The 22313-nt window shown below is 37.6% G+C and overlaps 2 protein-coding genes across 2 annotated transcripts in view; one reads left to right on the top strand and one right to left on the bottom strand.

Annotated features, from left to right (window-relative positions):
• Positions 1 to 5950, bottom strand: part of DHX29 (DExH-box helicase 29) — a gene marked incomplete at both ends in the record, with an annotated part of 59635 nt that extends 53685 nt beyond the window's left edge. The window contains one exon of the mRNA XM_080702949.1: positions 5770 to 5950. Coding sequence (XP_080559075.1) covers positions 5770 to 5950 — 181 coding nt within the window. The remainder of the gene's footprint in view (positions 1 to 5769) is intronic.
• A 493-nt stretch (positions 5951 to 6443) lies between these two features.
• MTREX (Mtr4 exosome RNA helicase) overlaps positions 6444 to 22313 on the top strand; it is a gene marked incomplete at both ends in the record, with an annotated part of 95367 nt that continues 79497 nt past the window's right edge. The window contains 5 exons of the mRNA XM_080704417.1: positions 6444 to 6577; positions 10498 to 10635; positions 11624 to 11690; positions 17050 to 17112; positions 18221 to 18333. Of these exons, the coding sequence (XP_080560543.1) occupies positions 6444 to 6577; positions 10498 to 10635; positions 11624 to 11690; positions 17050 to 17112; positions 18221 to 18333 (515 nt within the window). The remainder of the gene's footprint in view (positions 6578 to 10497; positions 10636 to 11623; positions 11691 to 17049; positions 17113 to 18220; positions 18334 to 22313) is intronic.

A 22313-nucleotide genomic window follows, 5' to 3' on the forward strand; every position in this document is an offset into this window, starting at 1 on the left:
GATTCTGTTGAATCCAGATCCCACCTTTATGATCTTATTTAACTTTAATCATCTGTTTGAGGCCTCATCTCAAAATACTGCCACACTGGGGGTTAGGGCTTCAATACATGAATTTTCAGAAAAACATTCAGTCCCTAACATACAGCTTATGCATTCAGTCTCCTAGAACAATACACATTATGTAGCCTCTGGAAAAATCCACTATATATTCAAGAGAAAACAAACAAGAAAAAGACAGTAATTTAAGAATAATCCCAGAATCCTATAAGAAAATATTTTTCCCCACTTTCAGACACCAAAAACCTTAAATGTTGCTTATTATGATTTAAAAGCCAAAGATTTTAGTCTTTGGCTTACATTAAATTCTTTAAGGTTTATATAATTAGACATTTCAAAGGAAAAAGTTTATGAGAATAACTATATGAAAGTTAACTAATTTTCTTTTACATTTGGGAAGTCTGAACATGGGATATTTGTGGTTCCCTGTATTACTGGTGTGCTATATAGTTATACAGGAAGTACTAAAGGTTACTTGGGATACTTTATTTTACTTATTTATGGTGTTGGGGATTGAACCCAGAAGAGTTCTACTTCCAAGCCACATCCCCAGCTCTGTTTTATTTATAATTTGGAACAGGTTCTCACTAAGTTTTGGAATGCCTTGCTAAGTGCTGAGGTTAGCTGTGAACCTATGATCTTCCCGTCTCAGCCTCCCAAGAACTAGGATTACAGGCTTGTGCCATCATGCCTGGCTCCTACCTAGGATATTTTAAAAGATAAAAATAATTATAATATAGTGGCATTATTTTCCAGTCTTAGACTTTACCTTAATTTTTAAAATCTCTCATATATTCATGTCAATAGTCATAAAATAGTGTATTTCTGTTATCAAATTTTGTAAGTTCATTCAAATATAGCATACTAATCAAAGTTTTAGAAGTCCCCAAACCCAGAGTCCCAATTATAACCTTTACAGATGAATGAATAGCTCATTACCAAGACTACACTAAGAAACAGTTCAAAGTTAAGCTATCTAAAGGGTGAGATGGTAAATTCCCTTAAAAACACTGCTGGTTTTGCTTTATTTGTTTTAATTTAGTAAATTGAAAAGATTGCAGTAAGCTCTCATTTGTCTCCTCCAACTATTCCACCTGAAAGTTTTAACCATTTAACTTCCTTAAGGTCATTCACTGCAAACTTCCAGAATGCCAATGAGAGAAGAGCTGGAAAACCATCAGGGCAATCAGGAATCAATCCTGTTTCTCCATTTACTGGGTTCCTAAATGTGGGTGTGTTCTCATTTTGACCAGTATCCTAAGGAACTGAAGCAATACTGAGGTCTTACAATAGAGAAATCACCACTTAAGTCAGTAAGATCCTATCACCTTCAAATTCTTTAAAAAATGTGTTTGTATAGGGCTTTTAACTAGCGTGAGTAGACTCTATGATTTGAAATGCACTTTTAACAATTTTTATAAAAATCCTTCTACAGCTGGGCGTGGTGGCGCACACTTGTAATCCCCGCACTTGGGAGGTGGAGATAGGAGGATCGTGCAGGTTTGAAGCCAGCCGCACTCGTTTACAAGACCCTGTTTCCAAATAAAAAGTATAAAATAGGTTTGGGAGTGTAACCCGGAGGTAGAAGGGCTTCCAGGAACCCCAGGACCACCACCAAAAAAAAAAAAAAAAAAAAAAAAAAAAAAATCCTTCTACAATGGAGTTACACTTTCTGACATAGAACAGAGTACAAAAACCAAACTTTAAAGCCTTTTTTGATGCATTAATTATATCTACTAATATACTGAAGCTTGAAAAGGCTACAGCAAAGGCTTGGCTTTTCATTTACTCAATTTCCCTGAGACACCTCTCATTTTCTATTTGGTGATTCTTTCTTCTCTCCTGTCAACTGCCAGTTTACAGAATGTCAACCTAACAGCTTTCCATCACCAGCTTTTAAACTGCTACACAGGAAAGGTGAAGGTGCCAGAAGAAAAGAGACACTTAAACTTGTTAGTTACTCTAATTTTAAACACAATTCCAAGACAAAAGGCCATGGAATAAAGTCTGTTCCTATTCTTTGCCATGCAAAGTGCAGATTTACGACAGCTATTTCCTTACTGCTTATAAACATTTTTTCCATAAGTTTTGGTTTTGTGTTTTAGATGAAAGTTACCAGAAATCTAACTGAAAATAAAGTTATAGTATGCAGTATTCCAAGGCAAAAGTATTACAAAGTCCAAATTTCTCAATGAAGGACATGGAACAATGTAACAAATATAACTGGCTCTCAAAAATATTTACCACACTGCTGGGTGTGGTGGCCCACGCTTGTAGGCTTGTAGGGAGGCAGGGATTGGAGGATCAAGGTTTGCTGACAGCCTCAGCTACTTAGGAGGCCATTCACAACTCAGTGAGACCCTGTTTCAAAATAAAGAATATAAAATAGGGCTGGGGGTGTAGCTTCGAGGTAGAATGAGGTAGAATGCCCCTGGGTTCCATCCCCAGTACTGGGGAAAAAAAATTACCACACTGAATTGATTTACTTGAAATGGCTCAGCTAATTAAAACAAAAACAAACAAAAACAAAAACCAGAATCAGTTTTGCACTGCCCAATAGTCTTTCTTTTAGAACATATCCCATTTATACTGTATATATTTTACATCAAACAATAATGCTAATGACCCAACTATCACTAGGACATTCACTTTTATGTTGCTCAGTCACAATGACTCTCTCCTGATCACATCTGTGAAAAGGATAATTAGCCAAAGGACCCAAACAGTGACTCTCGTGGTAAATAAGATCCAGTCCCAGTCCTCATGGGGTTGATATTCTGGAACCATTTCATTAGTAATCAACTCATTCCCCAAATAAGCTATAAAGAGGAAATGCAAGTGCAGAGTGCCAAGGAAATAAGTGAATAAACTGATATTAATCTGAGCTGTTGGGGCCTATGAGGAGGTATACACTACAAAATATGTACTTGAGTGATCATTTTAAATTTAATACAAACACCGGCCCCTAACTTCTCAGAGCATTTGATCTGGGTGCATTTTAGACCTCCAATCTCATTTAAACACTTTCCTTTTCTCAATCCAGCCAAACAGTTATTGTTCCTGCAACTTGCCAACACTGTCCCCATCTTCAGTCTTTAGGCTTGTTATTTGAGGCAGAGGGATCTGCCTCAAATATTTCTCTAGATCTTCCAATAACCAGTTACTTCAAACTGTCTTAGTGTTAATAACCAGTTACTTCAGATTATATGTTTCTTATGGGAAGCCATTCCTATTCTAAATGGAAATTGACCTCACCTCTTTTAAATTTTACTAAGACATTATTTTCTTATCCTCCACAGAATGTTTTATTTTGGTGGCCCCCAAATACTTAAGAGTGGGCTTGATATGTTTATTTATGACATTATTTCAAAATAAAGAATAAAAAATAGGGTACTTGGGGATAGAGCTCAGAGGTAGAATGCTCTGGGTTCCATCCCCAGTACTGCATTAAAAAAACCAGGGTCTCATTGAGTTGCAAAGGGCCTCACTAAGTAGTTGAGGCTGTCTGTGAACCATGATCCTACTCTTTCAGCTTCCCGAATGCTGGGATTACAAGTGTGTGCCACCACGCTAGGCTATTTCATTTTTTATTTGAAAGTAGGGTCTTACTAAATTGCTGAGAGCCTCACTAAGTAGCTGAAGTGAGCTTTGAATCTGCGATCCTCCTGTCTCACCCTTCCATGTACTGGAATTACAAGCATGTGCCACACCTGGCTCAAAGAATTTTTTGAATGACTATCTGTACAGCATGGAATAGATGAGGAAATGTTAAAATATATTTACTGCATCATATAATTTTGTAGGATATATAAAACATGTAATTCCTCAAATACCATAAGACAAGGCCTATCAAAAAGAATGACATATATAGCCATGAAACATAAGCTATGGGATATCAGAGAGAATTCAAAAGGAGATTGCTATCCGAAATGGGTATTATAGGATTTTGGTAGTCCAGGTAAATGCTGAAATGGCTGATTTGGGCTTGGAGAAGCAAGGCCACTATAAGATACGTTGATTGAAAAATCATCCACAAAGAAAAGATGTAAGCAAGTAATTGACATAGATGAACTCTCCTATGAAGGCTGCAGAGGGGACTATATGCTCAAGGATATACACCTTGATAAAGGGTCACATTTTGAAGGACTAGAGCAAAGATAAGCCAAAGAATACAACAAACCACTATGAGAAAGTTCAAAGAATTCAGAAAAATGTCAGTAGTAAACAAAGGGAAAGTGAAAACAATTCTGATCCAGAAGAAAAGTCCCACAGAAGAGTCAAGGAGCAACTTTATGTAACTACAAGTATAAATCTTTGTAGTAAAAAGATAACTAACTGCGGGGCAAACCTTCTAAGTGAAGGTTTGGCACCTGCTTGTATCTGTCTCATCTCCTTTCCTCTTTAAGCAATGGTTATATTATATGAATTGCTCAAGAGCCCCAAGTTCTTTCTTGATTCAGATCTTTGCACCTAAGTTCATTATCATAAGCCTGGAATATTATTTCTGCCATGCTTTACGGAGTTTCTTCTTCTTCTTCTTCTTCTTCTTCTTCTTCTTCTTCTTCTTCTTCTTCTTCTTCTTCTTCTTCTTCTTCTTCTTTTTGTGGTACTAGGGTTCCTGGAAGCCCTTCTACTTCGGGGCTACACACCCAGACCTATTTTTTATTTTTTTTAATTTGGAAACAGGTTCTCTTAAGCCAGCGAGGCGCTGGCTCCGAACCAGCGCGTTCCTCCTGTCTCTGCCTCCCAAGCGCGGGGATTATAAGTGTGCGCCATGACGCCTGGCTTTTCTCATTCTTTTAAGCTCATCTTAATAGTCACTTTTCCAATGACCATTCATGACCCCTGTTCCTCCCCATTAAGAACTGGATTACTTTGCTAAACACTCTTCCCAGGCCTTTTTTTTTTTTTTTTTTTTTGTGGCACTTATCAACTATAAAGCAAAGTGTCTGTGTGATTATTTAATGCCTATCTCAGACATTAAACTGGCGAGTTGAATGAGAGGTAATGTTTCTGTTTTGCTCATCTCATTCCCAACACTGTGTCAGAAACATGATAAATATTTGTATATGTGTGTGCGTGTGTGCACACACACACACACGATTCGCAAATATTTGTTGAACACTCCAGTATTCAAGCAGTACAAAACAGCATACAATTCTCATCTTTTGAAATCAGCTATAACAGTGGCCTGCTGCTCTGCAGCAGGAATAGGATATCTCCAAGTTGAGTTTTCAAACCAATTTGCAGAGTAAGCAAAAATCTTAGGATGCGGAAAAGAGGGCAGATCATTTCTCAAGAGGTCACACCCACGTTCAGTGGGTAAGTACTGAAATTCGTACTAAGTACTGATTTTCCCAGAACATATGGAGGTACCACATAGTTGATGAAAATGACATAAAGATCAGGCAGAAAATGGGGCTGGCACCAGGAGATGGACCTCCACTACCACCTGCCACTGCCCTAGCCTAGATAGCCAAGTTGATGGCTCGGGATGGATTCCTGCTGAAACAGCAGCTAAAGCAATTACTTCGTTCTTGGAGAGAGAAGCGTGTTAAATGGGAAACGACAAGCTGCCACGGTGCCACCTGCGGAACCCTGGAGTCCCAAAGCTTAGATCCGTGAGGCAGCAGCTCCGCGAGCGGGAGACTGCGATTTCTGCGCCCACGAGTCCGCCGTGGCTTGAAGGCTCTCGGCTGGGGCCGCTCGTACCTTGCTTGAGCCGGGTCTCCCGGGCGCCGGCTACGGCGGCAGGCGGCGGCCTGGCCACCGGCTTCTTGCTCAGGGCTTCCCCGGCTGCTCCGGCCTCGGCGGCTTTGGCTCTGGAAGCAGACACGGCGGCCCGGACCGCCGCGGCCCCCGGCGTCTTGTGCTTCTTGTTCTTGCCGCCCATGCTGCAGCCGTGGCAGAAGATTCTTTGGAACGAGGCCCCGGCTCCAACCCGGCCCCGCGATCTCTTCACATTACCCGGCTCCCGCGCCGCCACCCCACGTCCTCCATCCGGGCTTCTCGCACCGGGTCGACCGACGCTCGCAATTGGTCCGCTTCGTCAGGCCCCGCCTCCCCTGCGCCCCGCCCCGGGAACCTGTCACAAGCACCACGTGGTGGGCTGCGCACCGCGTTCTCTTTTTAATACACTAATCTACCTGCTCATCAGTAGCAGGAAAGGAAAGTAAAGATAGGAAAAATTAGACAAAACCCCAAGCTAAAACAAAGAAACAAAAACCCATCAACAATAAAATAGAAGGTATTTTTCCATTGGCATGCGACTCGCTCACTGTTGACTCCTCCGGGCCGCCGTTGAGCCCATGCCTGACGTCACTGTTGGGGGTGCGGTCGCGGGGCCTTGTGGGTAGGAGGGAAGTTCGGTCTCGGAGCTTCGAAAGATGGCGGATGCGTTTGGAGATGAGCTGTTTAGCGTGTTCGAGGACGACTCGACTCCTGCCGGAACAACCAAGAAGGACAAAGAAAAGGAAAAGGGAAAATGGAAGGGACCGCCAGGGTCTGTAGACAAAGCTGGGTAAGGATGACGTCTGAGATGTTTTTGTTCTCTTCTTGGTGTCGGAGTAGAAAGCCCGACTCTTAGGAAAAGCAGAAGAAAGTTGGCGCCCTTTGAGTGGAGTCGGGAAGTGAAGGGGTATGAGAAAGTTGGCGAGGGAGGACGGTTGTTGGCGGGGGACACGCTCTGGCGGCCGCCATCCCCGAGGCCCACGTCGCGTGTCTTCCCCCGGCGCGAGGCGGAGGGTGCGAAGGTTCCTCCAGCCCAGGGCCTCGCAGGTAGTGAGGCAAACTAAGGACTAGGTTGGTAAAGGGCTAAGAGGCCTGGAAAAGGACAACTGATAACTGGAAAAGGGAGAGATATTGGGTCTCCGAGCTGTAGTTTTCTCGCCCAAATAATAGAGATGTAATAGTACCGCCCACTTAGGTTATTGGAGAATTGAATGAGATATGTGCAAGACGTCGAACAGTATTTAACACATAATAAAGTCAATTAAATGCAAGCTGTGGAGAGTTTACTTAGACAGTAATTGCCGGGCAGGGTGATAGCATTGCCTGTAATCCCAATAGTTGGCAAACTGTGAAAGGAAGATGGCAAATTCCAGGCCAGCCTCAGCAATTTAGCGAAGCCCTCAGCAACTTAATGAGACCCTGTTTAAAAACAAAATCAAAACAAAACTGAGGCTGAAGGTGTAGACCAGAGGTACAGTGCTCCTGAGTTCAATTCTCAGTACCACTAGGAGGGAGGGAGAGAGAGAGAGAGAGAGAGAGAGAGGGAGGGAAAGGCTGGGAATAAAATTTGTTTTTGGATTATGAGGGACCTTGAATACCAATCAGAAGAATTTTTATTTCATTTTAAAAACCTGTTAAATGAGGTTTGTAATTTTTTTTTTCTTTTCCAAGTTAGTGACCGAATAAATAAAAGCATAGTTTAGGAAAATTAAGTTCGTAATGGTTGGCAGAATATATTGCAAGAAGATAGCACCAGTAGTAAGGAAGTACACTAGAAAAAATATTTTAGTTACCAAGCAAGATAAGAACTGTGAGTGTGTGTGTGTGTGTGTGTGTGTGTGTGTGTGTGTGTGTTGCTGGGGATTGAACCCAGGGTAATTCTACCTCTGAGCTATACCCCAGCCCTATTTTTTATTTTGAAACAGTCTCACTAACTTGCAGTTGGCTTCTCTTAAGTAGCTGAGGCTGCCACAAACCCAAATCTTCCTGTCTTAGCCTCCCAAGTACTGGGATTATAAGGATGCACTACCCTTCACGGCACTGTTCTTATCTTGCTTATCTAACTTAACATTTTGATCTAGAAATCACACTACATTAATATGTAGAGTTTTTTTTTTTTCATTCTCTTCTACTTTGGGGTTAGGATTGAATCCAGGTTCTCTTACATACTAGGCAAGCACACTACTACTGAGATATGTTCCCCAACCCACAGAACTTTTTTATGGCCCCATATCTGTTATCTATTGTGGGTAGTGGTTTAATTAGTATTCTTTTAACCGACATTCTCTTTTCCATATTTTTCTATTGTAAATGATGCAGCAGCAAATAGCCTTATACATATCTGTCTGGTTTGTTGTTTACCATTTCATCTTTGGGATAGACTCTTAAAATGAATAACTACCATGTCCAAGGGAAACTATATAATTTTGCTACTTGTTGCCAAATATCTCTTCATGGGAAATGTATGGACCATTTTGTATTTTCAGCAGTGTAGTAGGTGGAATGATAACCCTCACCCCAAGTGATGTACATGAACTAGTTCCCATAACCTTCAAAAATGTTATGTTACATGGCAAAGGAGAATTAAGGTTACTAATTATTTGATTTTGAGATGGAGACAGAATCTTGGATTATACAGGCGCACCTGGTTGTAATCACAGAGATCCTTAAAAGTGAAAGAAACAGAAGAGGGAGAACCAGAGAGATGGCAACATGCGAAGGATAGGAAATTGATTCTTCTCCGTAGTGTTCAGAAAGTAATAAAGTGCTGCCAACACTGTCAATTTTACATTTTTCTTAAAACGAGTGTTTCTTATATTTAGCGGCCATTTGTTTTCATTTGTAAATTGGTTATATCTTTTTTTATGTTTAGGAAATGGATAGTTGGTCCATTTATTGAACCCTTTTTTATGTTAGGGATATTGTTATGGGAACCCTTTTAATTATAGGCACCCTTTTTTGTTAGGAATACCATTTCTCCAATTTCAATTGCAGGCATTTTCCTCTTCTTAACATTCAAAAATGTGTGTGTGTGTGTGTGTGTGTGTGTGTGTGTGTGTGTATCCCCATTGTATGGATTAAAATGATCACAATTAGGTAGTTAATACCCATGTAGGACTATTATTTACAGACTTACTCAGATGATGTAATTACTTTAATTTCCTTTATAAGAAAAGGATTCTATATTGGATTGTGTCATTTGGTTGTCGAGTTTTTTTTATTCTTAGTCCTGACCATCTTTCTCTAACTTCCATGACCTTGCAGTCTAAAGTATTGCAGGCTAGTTATTTTTCAGAATTTAACTCAATTTGGGTTTGTTTTCTGGTTGGCTGTAATTGTTGGACAAATTCATTGTGTAGGTTTAATGGCCAAATGTCATGCTTTTTCTAGTTCTTTAAAGAGCGTATACTGGCATTTTGGATTGTCATAAGAACAAATGTTATCATAGGTAACTTTTCAGGTAGTTTCAATAAATCAAATCCTTACTCAGTTGGTTATCTCTTGATACTTTGTTTCTAGCCCTCTAGATAATTCAGGTGAGCACATTTCCAAGTGTGACATACATCCCAAACTATGAGAGAAAAAAATAACAAGACCTGAAATTTTGACATGTTGTACTAATAATAGCTCTTCTGAATGAAAGTGTTCTACCATCAATCTTGTTTTCAAGTTTGGGAACTATGGCTGATATTTCTTTCATAGTCTTCATCAGTTCCTCATAGAATTATGAAAGTTAAGCTGGGCATGGTGGTGCACGTTTGTAATCTCAGTGCTTGGGGGGCTGAGACAGGAGTATTGCACAGGTTCAAAGCCAGCCTCAGCTACTTAGTGAGGCTCTCAGCAACTTGGTGAGACCCTGTTTCCAAATAGAGTATTAAAAATAGGTCTGGGAGTATAGCCTGGAGGTAGAAAAGCCCCTGGGTTCCACCCCCAGTATCACCACACACACACACACACAAATTTAGTGTAGATAAATATTAATAGATATAATCAGGTGAACAAAATTCTTTGGAGTCCTCCATAATTTTTAAGAATGGGAAAGGATTCTAAAGCCAAAAAGTACCTAATTTACATTTTTCTGATAAGCATCCAATGCTGAGCGTGTGTGTGTGTGTGTGTGTGTGTGTGTGTGTGTGTGTGTGTTTTGCCATTGGTGGTACCAGGGGGGTGGTACCAGGGGGTGGAACCCATGAGGCTTTTCTACCTCTAGACTATACTCCCAGACCTATTTTGTACTTTGAACCTGTGCGATCCTCCTGTCTCAGCCTCCCAAGTGCTGGGATTACAAGTGTGCGCCACCACACCCAGCTACATTCATCTGTTTAAAAGATAACTAACCTAGGTGTCCTTCAACAGATAATGAACTACAGAATTATGGAATATACACACAATGGGATTCTTACTCTTACTCAGCAGTAGAGAACACAATTATTTGTGTGCATATCTGAAATTACCGGTGTCATGTAGGGGAAGGGGAGGGAGTGATGAGGGGCCTAGGGAGAAACTCACAAGTGCTGTGTGCATGTATGTCCCTGTCACTCCCAATTACATTATGACGTGAGACTGCAGTGCACCAATAACAGTATATTAAACTAAAAGATTTTTTTTTTGCTTAATAGTATATGTAATAAATGGAACAATATTTTATGCTATTTCCCTTAAAATAAGGACTGATACAATAAAATTTATTCTAAACCATCTCCTTTTTAGGAAACGTATTGATGGCACATTGCAATCAGAGTCAACAAATAATGGAAAAAACAAGAGAGAGACAGATTTTGAAGGTGCAGATGAACCCATTTTTGGAAAGAAACCCAGGATAGAAGAGTCAATAACTGAAGACTTAAGGTAATAATTCCACTGTTATAAGTGTTAATAACTCTGAATTTGGTGGATGTGTGAAGTTTCCAAAATTACTCATATGTTAGTATTTTGTAATACTATTTGCTGAGGTAGAGATATTTATGTATGCATGTATGTATGTATGTATGTATGCATCTTTTGGTACTGGGATTGGACCTACGGGCACTCTGCTTCTAAGCTACACCCCACCCCTTTTTATTTTTTATTTTAAAACAGGGTCTTAGCGCAGTGTGATCTTCCTATCTCAGCTTCCGAAGTACTGGGATACAGGCATGCCACAAAAAATTGTACCAACATCTAAATTAGACTAGCTTATTTTATACTTTATATTGTATAATGAGTTTGATAGCCAAGTTTCTGTTTTGAAAGAGTGACAGTGCTTTGTAGAGGTACTTGTTATTCAAAATAGTTATTAAAACAATTTACACTTATTAAAACTGAATACTACAGAATTTATTCATATAGAATTCTTTTTTTTTTCTTCTTTTTTTTTTCTTTTGGTGGTACTGGGGTTCCTGGAAGCCCTTCTACCTCTGGGCTACGCTCCCAGACCTATTTTATACTTGGTTATATTTGGAAACAAGGTCTCTTAAGCCAGCCCAGCTGGCTTCGAACCTGCGTGATCCTCCTATCTCTGCCTCCCAAGCATTAGGATTACAAGTGTGCGTCACCACGCCCAGCTATTCATATAGAATTCTATATTCAAAGTAGTTATTGGAACTAAGCTGACATAATTCTTTGAATAATAGACTTGGCAGTTTTATTCTGTGTAACAAAAGATGTTAACTGAGCATTCTGAATCTCAGCATATATTTGAATAATGTGACAATGTTTATGGATATTTTTAATAGCTGAAGTTTTTCCAGTTTGAAATACTTACAATTGAGCCAGTATCATTTTCTTTGATAATGCAGATAGGAGGGTTATTAATTGTAGAAAAGTAATTTGTCTTTTTAACAATTTTTTTTTAAAGTTTGGCAGACCTGATGCCCAGAGTTAAGGTACAATCTGTTGAAACTGTTGAAGGATGTACACATGAGGTAAGCGCAAATAGCATATAGATTCGTATTGCAAAAGGGTTTTTTCTTTGTACTGTCTAGTATAATGGTCAGCAAGTGGTTTGTTTTATTTAGTTTTTAATTTAATGCCCCTGGGGACTGGACCCAGGGGCCTTCTAACTGTGAGCTACATCCTTGGCTGATTTTGGTTTTTTCCTTTTCTTTTTGTGGTTCTGGGGAATTGAACCCAAAGACATTCTGTCTCTGAGCTATACCCCCAGCCAGTTTTTAATTTTTGTTTGGAAATAGGTTATTGCTAGGTTGCTAAGATTCTTACTACATTGCCCAGGCTGTTCTTGAATCTGTGATTCTCCTGTCTCAGCTTTCTAAGTACTGGGATTACAGACATGTGCCACAACACACAACTTACAGTTTATTTTACAACAGAGCCTCATTGTTGCTGAGGCTGGTCTTAAACTCGCAGTTCTTCTGTCTTAGCATGAGTATTGTGATTATAGGTATGTGCCACTATGCCCTGCTGATCAAGCAGTTTAACCTGGAAGGTCTTAGAAACAATTAATTGGTTCAGTGGGGTACACATAGTTTAATGGAAGAGCTGTGGTTTGTAATGAAGCCAGCATTGAAATACTGGCCCAGCATTTTGTCTAACTCAACTATAGTCTTGAGTAAGTTTCTTCTTCCTTCCTTCTTTCTTTCTTTCTTTCTTTCTTTCTTTCTTTCTTTCTTTCTTTTTTCTTTCTTTCTCCCCCCTCTCCTCTCACCTCCTCACCTCTAGCCTCCTCTCCCTTCTAGCCTCCTCTCCTCTCCTCTTCCTTCCTCCTTTTTTTTTTTTTTTTTGTTACTGGGGAATGAACCAAGTGTGGCTTTCTACCTCTGAGCTAACCCCAGCTCTTTTTTATTTTTTTAATTTAATTAATTAATTTATTTTTTGGTGGTACTGGGGTTCCTGGAACCCCTTCTACCTCCGGGCTACACTCCCAGACTCCCAGACCTATTTTATATTTTTATTTGGAAAAGGGTCTCTTAAGCCAGCGCGGCTGGCTTCGAACCTGCGTGATCCTCCTGTCTCTGCCTCCCAAGCGCGGGGATTACAAGCGTGCACCACCACGCCCAGCTTTATTTTTTGTTTTGAAACAGTTTTGGTAAGTTGCTGAGAATCTTGCTTTATTGCTGAGGCTTGAACCTGTGATCCTCTTGTCTGTGTTTCCCAAATCCTGGGATTACAGGTGCCACCATGCCCAGCTTGAGTATATTTTTTAACCTAATATTGTTTAATATGTAAATTTGGAATAATGGGTTTACCTCATGAGGTGGTTGTAAAGATTACATTATAAAATTAGATCGAGTAACAGTGCCATTTTTGCAGGTCACATGCTATTTTACATGTTGCTCCAATGACTGATAAATTTCAATTTCATTGTTCTGCCACTAGATGGTGGTCACTGATTACTTGTATATCCATTTAGAATTGAGAATTTTTACACATAAGGGACATATTGGAATTTTCATACTATGTCCTTTTATTAAGCCTTTTAGCAAATTATTATTTATAGGTAATTAGAGACTTAATAAATCTACCTATTGAATAATCAGAAAAAAACAATAATAATGGCTTTCCATATATTTAGAACCTTATCTGTTAAATTACCTGTTTTTCTTCTAAAAGTTTCCCTGTTTTCTTAGAAATAGCACTTAGTTTGTCAGGTTTAATGCTGATTTGATCATTGATTAAACACTCATTTTAGACTCTATTTAGTGTTTTTGGTTACCAAAAACAGAAACACTCCTCCTTTCTTTCTAGCAAGAGGTGTGCTCTATGCTTGTTTTCAAGGCTGCCGTTCTGTCACCTCCTCTTACTTTCTCAGCAAATAACTTGGATGTCAAATTGATGTGTGCTTTGACTATAACCTCCACCACCAATTCCTGTTTGCCACTTGTCATATCCACTGAAAGGAAAAAAGCATGATCCATTCCAGGCTACTGATGATTGTTTTTTGGCAGTGTTAAAGTTGCCTTGTTTTTCCTTTTTTATACTGGGGATTGAACCAGTACTTTTTTGATACTGGGGATACACCCCTCGCCCTTTTTGCTATTTTGTTTTTTAAAATAGGGTCTCACTAAGTTATTGCATGCCAGTCTCAATCCTGTGATCTTCCTATTCTTGCCTCCCAAGTACTGTGTGTCTGGCTTAGTCTACTTTATTTGTCATTTCCTATCAGCATATGAACATTCAAAAGCTACTCTTTTATTGTAGGTTGCTTTTCAGCCACTATATTGTTTTTTCCTCCCCAATGGTGATCATTCATTCAATATATATCTTTTGAGTGCCAGGTAAATTTTATTATGGGCCAGGAATAAAGAGAAACAAGAAACATTATCCCTTCTCAGAACTACTAGAGTGGTGTGCTTCAAGAATCCTTGTTAAGAGAGGGGAGGCTCACCAAGTACTGGTGCATGTGTGTCCCTATCACTCTAAACTACATTATGATGTGAGACTACAATGCACCAATAAAAATATTTTTTAAAAAGGCAAAAAAGAATCCTTGTTAGGTTTTCTAACTTTTCATTCATCTTCCAGTGTATTACATTTAGGTTCTTGTTTATTTTTTTGAAACTGTTCTGGCATAAACCACTGATGACAGTTGGTGTGGTGTACACCTGTAATCCCTACTACTCAGGAGGTCGAGGCAAGAGGATTGCAAATTCCAGGATAGCCTGTGCAACTTAGTGAGATCCTGTCTTATAAGGAAATATTAGAAGGGCTGGAGATGTTGCTTTGTGGTAGAGAACCCCTGGATTCAATCCCTAGTACCACAACCACAAAGTCACCAATGACTTGTTGCCATATGACTTAACTATTCTGCTGGCTTTCCATTTTTATGATTTCTTTGTCTCTTATGAGCTTGTTTTCTACCTCCTTGTAATGTTGGTATTACCCAGACTGTTTTTAGAAAAAAAATAAAAAATTCTGATTTTTGTAGATATAAAATCATGATCCTAAGCCAGGTGTGGTGGTATATGCTTGTAATCCCAGTGCTTGGGAGGCTGAGACAAGAGGATCGTACAGGTTCGAAGCCAGCCTCAGCTACTTAGTGAGGCTCTTAGCAACTTAGTGAGACCCTGTTTCCAAATAAATTATAGAATAGGCTTGGAGGTGTGGTCCAGAGGTAGAAAGCTTCTGGTTTTTCTACCCCCTTGTACCACAAAAAAACAAAAACAAAAAAACAACATTCTAGCAATGTTATCGTGTGTGTGTGTGTGTGTGTGTGTGTGTGTGTGTGTGTGTGTGTGTGTTTTACTGGGGATTGAACCCAGGGGCATTCTACATTCTACCTCCAAGCTCCACTCTCAGCCCTATTTTTAAAATTTTTATTTTGAAATGGTCTCGCTAGTTTGATGAGAGTCTCAGTTCTTGCTGAGACTGGCCTCGGACCTACAATTCTTCTCTCTCAGCCTCCCAAGTACTGGGATTATAAATGTATACCACTTCACACAGTGAAATGTTATATTCTTAACTGCTTACTGCTAATATTCTTCATATCATAAAGAGTATCAGGAGGAAGCTAAGGAGGTCAGCTAAGTATTCAACCAGAAGTGGCCTCTCAAGTTGGTTGGGCCTTGATGGGGATCAAACCATCCTTTATGGTTAACCTTTTACATTTAGATCTAGAAAATTGATTTTGTTATGGTACCAAAGATTAGACTTTGTAAGATAGACTCAGATTCATACATATGAGAGATGGAGATGGTATACTAAAGAATCTCATTAACTTAAAAGGTAAGTAGGCCTTTCACTAAACAACCTGGGAATTGGCATGAGTAAGAGAGAGAGAGATTGTGTGTGTGTGTGTGTGTGTGTGTGTGTGTGTGTGTGTGTGTGTGTGTGTGGCTGAGAAGTGAACCCAGAGGTGTTTCACCTTCTATCTATATACCCCCAGCCCTATTTTATTTTTATTTTCAAACATAGTGTTGCTAGGTTGATGAGAGTCTCATTACTTGCTGAGGCTGTCCTCCAACCTGTGGTCCTTCTCTTTCGACTGCTTAAGTATTGGGATCACAAGTGTGTGACACCATGCCTGGCCTAACTTAGTTCCTTTGAATCACAATAAACAGGAATATATAGTCGTAAAAGAAAAACTAATGAAAGCTTTTCTTTTTAAAAAATTTTTTGTTTATTTTATTGTTGTACTGAGGATTTGAACCAGGGAGATTCTATTTTATTTCTGAATTACACCCTCCAAGACTTATTTTATTTTTAAATAGCATCTTGCTTAGTTATTGCACTCTGAACTCAATCCTGTGATACTCTTGTCTCGGCCTCTCATGTCCTGGAATTACAGGCATGCTCTACCCTGCATCACTGAAAGTTATTTCTTGAAAGTGTTCATTCACTCTTCATTTGTTCAAAACAATTTTTTAAATTATCTAAACTGTGATGGATAAACCACCAAATCCTAACTTCTGGTTCCTCTTTGTAGATCCCATTTTGAATATCACATTTTACTTATCCTTGGTGATACTCATTAAGTTTCACAATTAGGTTTCATTTTTTCTTTAGTCAGGTTTTATTGATTTCTTTCTGAAACTACCCATATCATTTTGATTGTAATTGAGTTGCAAGTTTACTATTTTTCAATATATCTCAGGCAGCTAATCTCATCCAGTATGTGTTAATTGAAGCTTTGCTTTTAGAAATGAATCTAAATTCTATGTGTACTTTGTTTTGTTTTTGTTTTGATTGGTGGTAATGGGGATGGAACCCAGGGGCTTTCTACCTCCAGGCTATCCTCCCAGACCTATTTTATTTGGAGAGGGACTCACTAAGTTGCTGAGAGCCTCACTAGGTAGCTGAGGCTGGCTTCAAACCTGTGCGATTCTCCTGTCTCAGCCTCCTAAGCCCGTGTGCCCACCATGCTTGGTGTCTCGAGGTACAATGTGAAATACAGGTCTTAATCTTTACTGGAAAAAAATTTCTTCTTCCAAGCAATAGGGAGTGTCACTTTATTCCACATAGTTTTCTTTCATCTGTTAACATCTCATTTTATGTCTCTTCAACGATTTTGAGAATTCATTGATACATTATGTACGGAAAATACAAAGGTAGGTAATACAGTTTCTAGACTTTAATAAACAGTTTCATCAAGGAGATAACCTTACAGATTCTCAATTATATTACCATTTTATTAACACTCTTACAGATATATTTGAATCCTTTAGTTTTAACTTTTTGCCTTGTTCTTACAGGTAGTATTATGTCTAAGACTATTAGAAACATTCTGTTTCATAACTATTATCTCTCAAACTATCATTGATTTTCTAGTGCCTATTGCCAAGTAGTAAGTTTCTGATTGTTTTGGTTTTTTTTTAACTTTGACATCAGGTTGCCCTTCCTGCCGATGAAGATTATTTACCTCTTAAACCTCGAGTTGGAAAAGCAGCGAAGGTCTGTACTTTGATTAATACAGTTTATGAAGTTTGTGAAACACTGCGGGGTTTTTTAGAAACCTTTTTTTTAGAAACTTTACTTCGGATGAGATTTTTATACTTCTCAATGTGTATATACCAGGAAGAAGATAATTATAAAATATAGTGAGAAAGATCCAGGCATGGTGGTACACACTTGTAATCCCAGTACTTGGGCGGCTGATGCTAGAGGATCCAGGTTCGCGGTCAGCCTCAGCTACTTAGTGAGGCCCTCTGCAACTTAGTGAGACCCTGTTTCAAAATAAAGAATAAAAAATTGGGCTGGAGGTGTTGCTTGGAGGTAGAATGACCCTGGGTTCAATCCTCAGCACCACACACAAAAAAAAACCAAACATACACATAATGACAAAGTAAGCCAATGAAAACCATGCAGGAAACCAAGCATTATCTTAAGAGATTTTAAAACATAAAAGTGATTTTTAACCTTGTAAAGGAATATAATGGAAGTTACCAATCTTTTTTAGAAAAAAGTTCATGTATACAAGTTTTGCTGCTCTTTTAGGGGTTTAGCAAGCTTCTAATGAAATCCAAAGTTTGCTTTTATTAGGTGAAATTTGAAGTCTGTTTGACTTTCCAAGGTTAGCAGATTTTTATGGTTACTTTTTTCAAATACTTTGCTGCAAATAAAAAAGGTAGTATGAAAGAATAAGCATGAATTTTTAAAGTCTAATACTTGCATTATTCTGCCTCTGCTGAGTAAAATTAAGTGAAGGACTTCATTTTTCAGAGCCTTGGTTCCCATGTATTAAAGGAATGATAGATACCTGTTTTAGGGGTTGTGAAAAATGTGTTGCACAGTGCCTACTGCAAAGCATATTCTTGGTAAATAGTGATGATTATTAATTTAATATGCATATAATAATTGAAAGATTAAATAGAATTAACTTCTGTGTTGTCTAGAAAAAGATGTATTCTACTTTTCCTAATTTTAACTAAGAGCTGGTATTTTTCCTAAATAAAGTCATAAAGAATTGCTCCTAGAATGCTTTTGGGGATAGCCTTTTTCTTGATTTTGCGTATACTCTTAAGATAGGTGGTATTGTCATACATACATTTTCTTTTTATAGGAATACCCTTTCATTCTTGATGCTTTCCAAAGAGAAGCCATTCAGTGTGTTGATAATAATCAATCTGTTTTAGTATCTGCACATACATCAGCAGGAAAAACTGTGTGTGCCGAGTAAGTAACTTTCTTTTTAAATGAAATCTTAAAATCGCTTTATTTTCTTATTTCATTCCTTAAATATTTAATTTTTTTGTTTCTCTAAATAAAGATGATTTTATTAGTACTTTTGTATTTCAGATACTTTTAATTTCTTTTTTTCTTGCCTTGAACTTTAAGACTTTTAAAACAATGCTCTAATAGAAAGTGATGAGAGATGTTATCCTTGCCTTGTTCTGAATGTTAGGGAAAATTAGGGGTTTTTTTTTATCATTAAACATTACATTACATGTTGTTTTTTGTGGATGCTCCAATTGGTTTGGGGAAGATTTAGTTTGTAGAGATTCTTTCTGTCATTCACTTTCTTCTTTCTTCTCTCTCTCTCTCTCTCTCTGTATTCACATAAAATATTTTGATAGCTGGATTTTGTCAAATGCTTTTTTGCATGTATTGCAATGTATTTTTTCTTTGTTTTGCTAGTGTGTGAAATATGTTGATTAATTTTCAAATGATGAGTTATCCCTATTTGGTCATGATGTTTAACTGTATTGTTGGATTTGATGGGTTTAAAATTTAAGAGTTTTTTGTTTCTGCTCTTAGGTTTTTCATCTTAGACACTGGATTTTTATCTTTTTAAGTGCAATTTTGGTCTCTTAATGTTTTCCATGTAACATACTACCTTCTTGAGTATGTTGAGGATATATTTATAGTAACTTCTAATGTTTTTGTTTACTAATCCTTTGAATTCTCATTTGGGTCTGTTTTTATTATGCCTCTCTCATTATATGTTGTATTTTCCTTTCCTTCTTTTTCGTATACTTACTACTTTTTTTTCATGCCAAGAAATTGTGAATATCATGTTGTTGGATCTGAATATTTTTTATTCCTATACATATTTGTGAGACTAATTCTGAGTTACAAGTTACTTAGAAAAAATGTTGTCTTTTTAAGGCTTGTTTTTATGATTTTTTTTTAAGGTAGGGCCAGAGTAGCATTTAGTTAGAGCTAATTTTCCCCACTAGTTAGTCAGTACCCTTCTAAACATTCTACCCAGTTTCTTATAAATTGTGAAGTTATTCATGATGGGTTCCTACCAAGTGTTTTCTTCGTAGGAACCCAAATTACTCCCGGTATCGTGTGAGATTTGGTTATTTTAAACTCTGCTCTTTGGTGTTAGTTTTTTCTGGCCCTAGGTAGATTCCTAAGACTCAATCTATCATTACTACCTGAAGACTTGCAACAGCTTAGCAGATGTTAAGGGCCATTTCTGTGTACCTCTTTCCTCTCTGGTAATTTGTCCTGCAAATTCTAGCTGCCTTGGCTTCTTGGACTTCTGTGTTGCCTCTGGGTACTCTTAACTGGAGGAACTTGAAGAGTAAAAAGGACTGCAGAGAAAATAAACACATAAAACGGTACCAATCAATCATTCTCTTACTCACTTTACTTTGGCATGGTGATAGAAACATCATATGAGTCCTGGGATGTTTTTTCTTTTAGAATAGTCCGGGTTTTTATCTAGTCACTGCTATTTCTTTCACATCTTGACTTGTAAGTTCCAGTTTTTCTTTTCTCAGGAAGAGTTAGAGGAATGAATTTAGATGTTACAGTGTCATTTTCATGGTATCAGCTGATTATATAATAGTCTTGACCTGTTCCCAGAATTGAACATTTTATAATCCTCTGCTGTTCAGTTCTGCCCAGCAGAGTAAGACTAATTTTTACTTGTCCACCCATTTTCAGAAGGTACTGAAGTCAGAGGCTATTTTCCTCTTAAAACATGCAGATATTTTTAAAAAGGTTTAAATACTCTTAGTTGATTCATTTTATCTCATTTAGAGAAACAAATTTAGTAGCAGTCTATTGGAGCAATATATAGTCATGTGAATTTTGGCCATTAATGTCAACTTTCATTATAAGAAGAAATTTTCAGTAGAGATAGTTTTCACATGTACACCGAAAGTCTCCTCACAAACTCTGGCCTAGGAAAGCAGAGAATTTTAAGAAATTCACCAGTCATAGACACTTTTGAAAATCTGATGAAGGCTGCTGTGGAAAACAGTTTGGCAATAATTCAAAAAGGTAAATATAGAACTGTAAGACCCAGTATTTTTATTCCAACATATTTACCCCAAAGAATTGAAAATAGGTACTTAAATCCTTGTACATGAATATTCATAGCGGTACTATTTATTCAAAAGTTAGAAGCCAACTTAATGCCCATCAGGGGATGAGTAGATTAATCAATGTGGTGTATGAAGTTAATTTTGTGTTTTTGTTTTTTTGCTGCACTAGAGATGGAACCCAGGGGCATTCTACCTCCGAGCTATATCCCCAGCCCTATTTTTTATTCTTTATTTTGAAACAGAGTCTCACTGAGTTGCAAAGGACCTCACTAAATAGCTGAGGCTGTCCGTGAACCACAGTCCTCCTATCTCATTTTCCCAAATGCTTGGATTACAAACTTGCACCACCATGCCTGGTTTAATTTTGTGATTTTTAAACCAACCTTGTATTTCAAGAATAAGTCTGATTTTTTGTGTGTGTGGCTGATAATTATTTGTATATTTTGTCTGTCTTGGTTTACTGTATGTTTTGTATTATTCACTAGTCAAGCTAGTTATTTTATATTGTCATGTATTTCAAATGGAAATGTAAACCTAGTAATACAGTGTTATGATTATTAAAAATACCAAGTAAAGGAAAGTTTTATACATATAGACATGTATATACACATAACAGTCTTAATTCTTTAAATTATGGCAGTGTTTCTTATCACTCTGAAAGTTTTTTTTTTAGGAATTTTTCTTGCAGACTAAATCTGTTGGTTAACAAGATAATTTCTTTAGTTTTTATTTAGATACTTATTTTGCATTTTCAAAGGATAATGTCACTGAATATAGAATTCTTAAGTGGTAGGGTTATTTTATTGTTATTGTTCTATTTTTTATTTTTTACTCTCTAGATATATATCATTCTAGTAAAATTATTTCATACTACTTCATTGTTTCTGAAATCAGCCTTAACTATAGTGTTCTTTTTTTAATGTTCTCTTCTACATTTTGAGTTGTTTTTCGGTTGCTGTTCTCTTTGTCATTCATCAGTTTAACTGTGACATTAAGAGATGTGGCATATTTTGTGCTTCTTTCTCACCTTGGAAATTTCCATTGGGACTCAGAGTTTGCCCCACAAATCTCTTGAGTGTCTCTTTCATTTTTCTGTATTTATTTCTTTTTTTGATAATTTTTATTGATTTGTTTTTATATTCACTGATCATTTCTTTGGCCATCTCTCCTCTGTTTATGAGACTAGTGAATCTTTCAGTTCTGTTATTAGACTTTTCATCTCTATAATTTTCATTTGGTTGTGTTGTTAATAGTTTTTTTTGTTTTGATTGCCTGTTTGCGGAATCATTGTCCTACTTCCCTTCAATTCTTAGATCATAGTTCCTTACTATTTTTGTACATCTTTCATATAGCTACTTTAAAATCTTTGTCTGGTAAATCCAGTTATCAGAGCCCACTCAGAAACTGCCTCTGACACTTTCTTTTCCCTCCCTCCTTTCCTTTTTCAATCTCTTTCTTCTTCCTTTCTTCTTTCCTTCCCTCCCTCTTTCTTTTTTTCTTTCTTTTTCTTTCATTCTTTCATTCTTCTTTCTTGACCAAAGAGATGTTCTACCTCAAAGCTATACTCCCAGTCCCAAATTATTGAGCACTGGCCTCAAACCTGTGATTTTCCTCTCTTAGTTTCCCAAGTACTAGGACCACTGGCATGTGCCACTGCACTTTGCAAGATCCAGCTTCTTATTTTGCTTCTTTCCCTTGAGTACAGATCATATTTCCCATTTTCATATATATATAATGTATTTTTGAAAAGTAAACATTTTAGGTAATACCGCATTGTAGTCGTTTTTCCATGTATGTATTTTACAATTTCTACAATTCATTTTAGGTCATGTAATTTTTAATTTTTTAAATTTATATATTTATTTTTTTCGGTAC

Source organism: Muscardinus avellanarius (genome assembly GCF_963383645.1).
Source record: "Muscardinus avellanarius genome assembly, chromosome: 1".
Lineage (NCBI taxonomy): Eukaryota > Metazoa > Chordata > Mammalia > Rodentia > Gliridae > Muscardinus > Muscardinus avellanarius.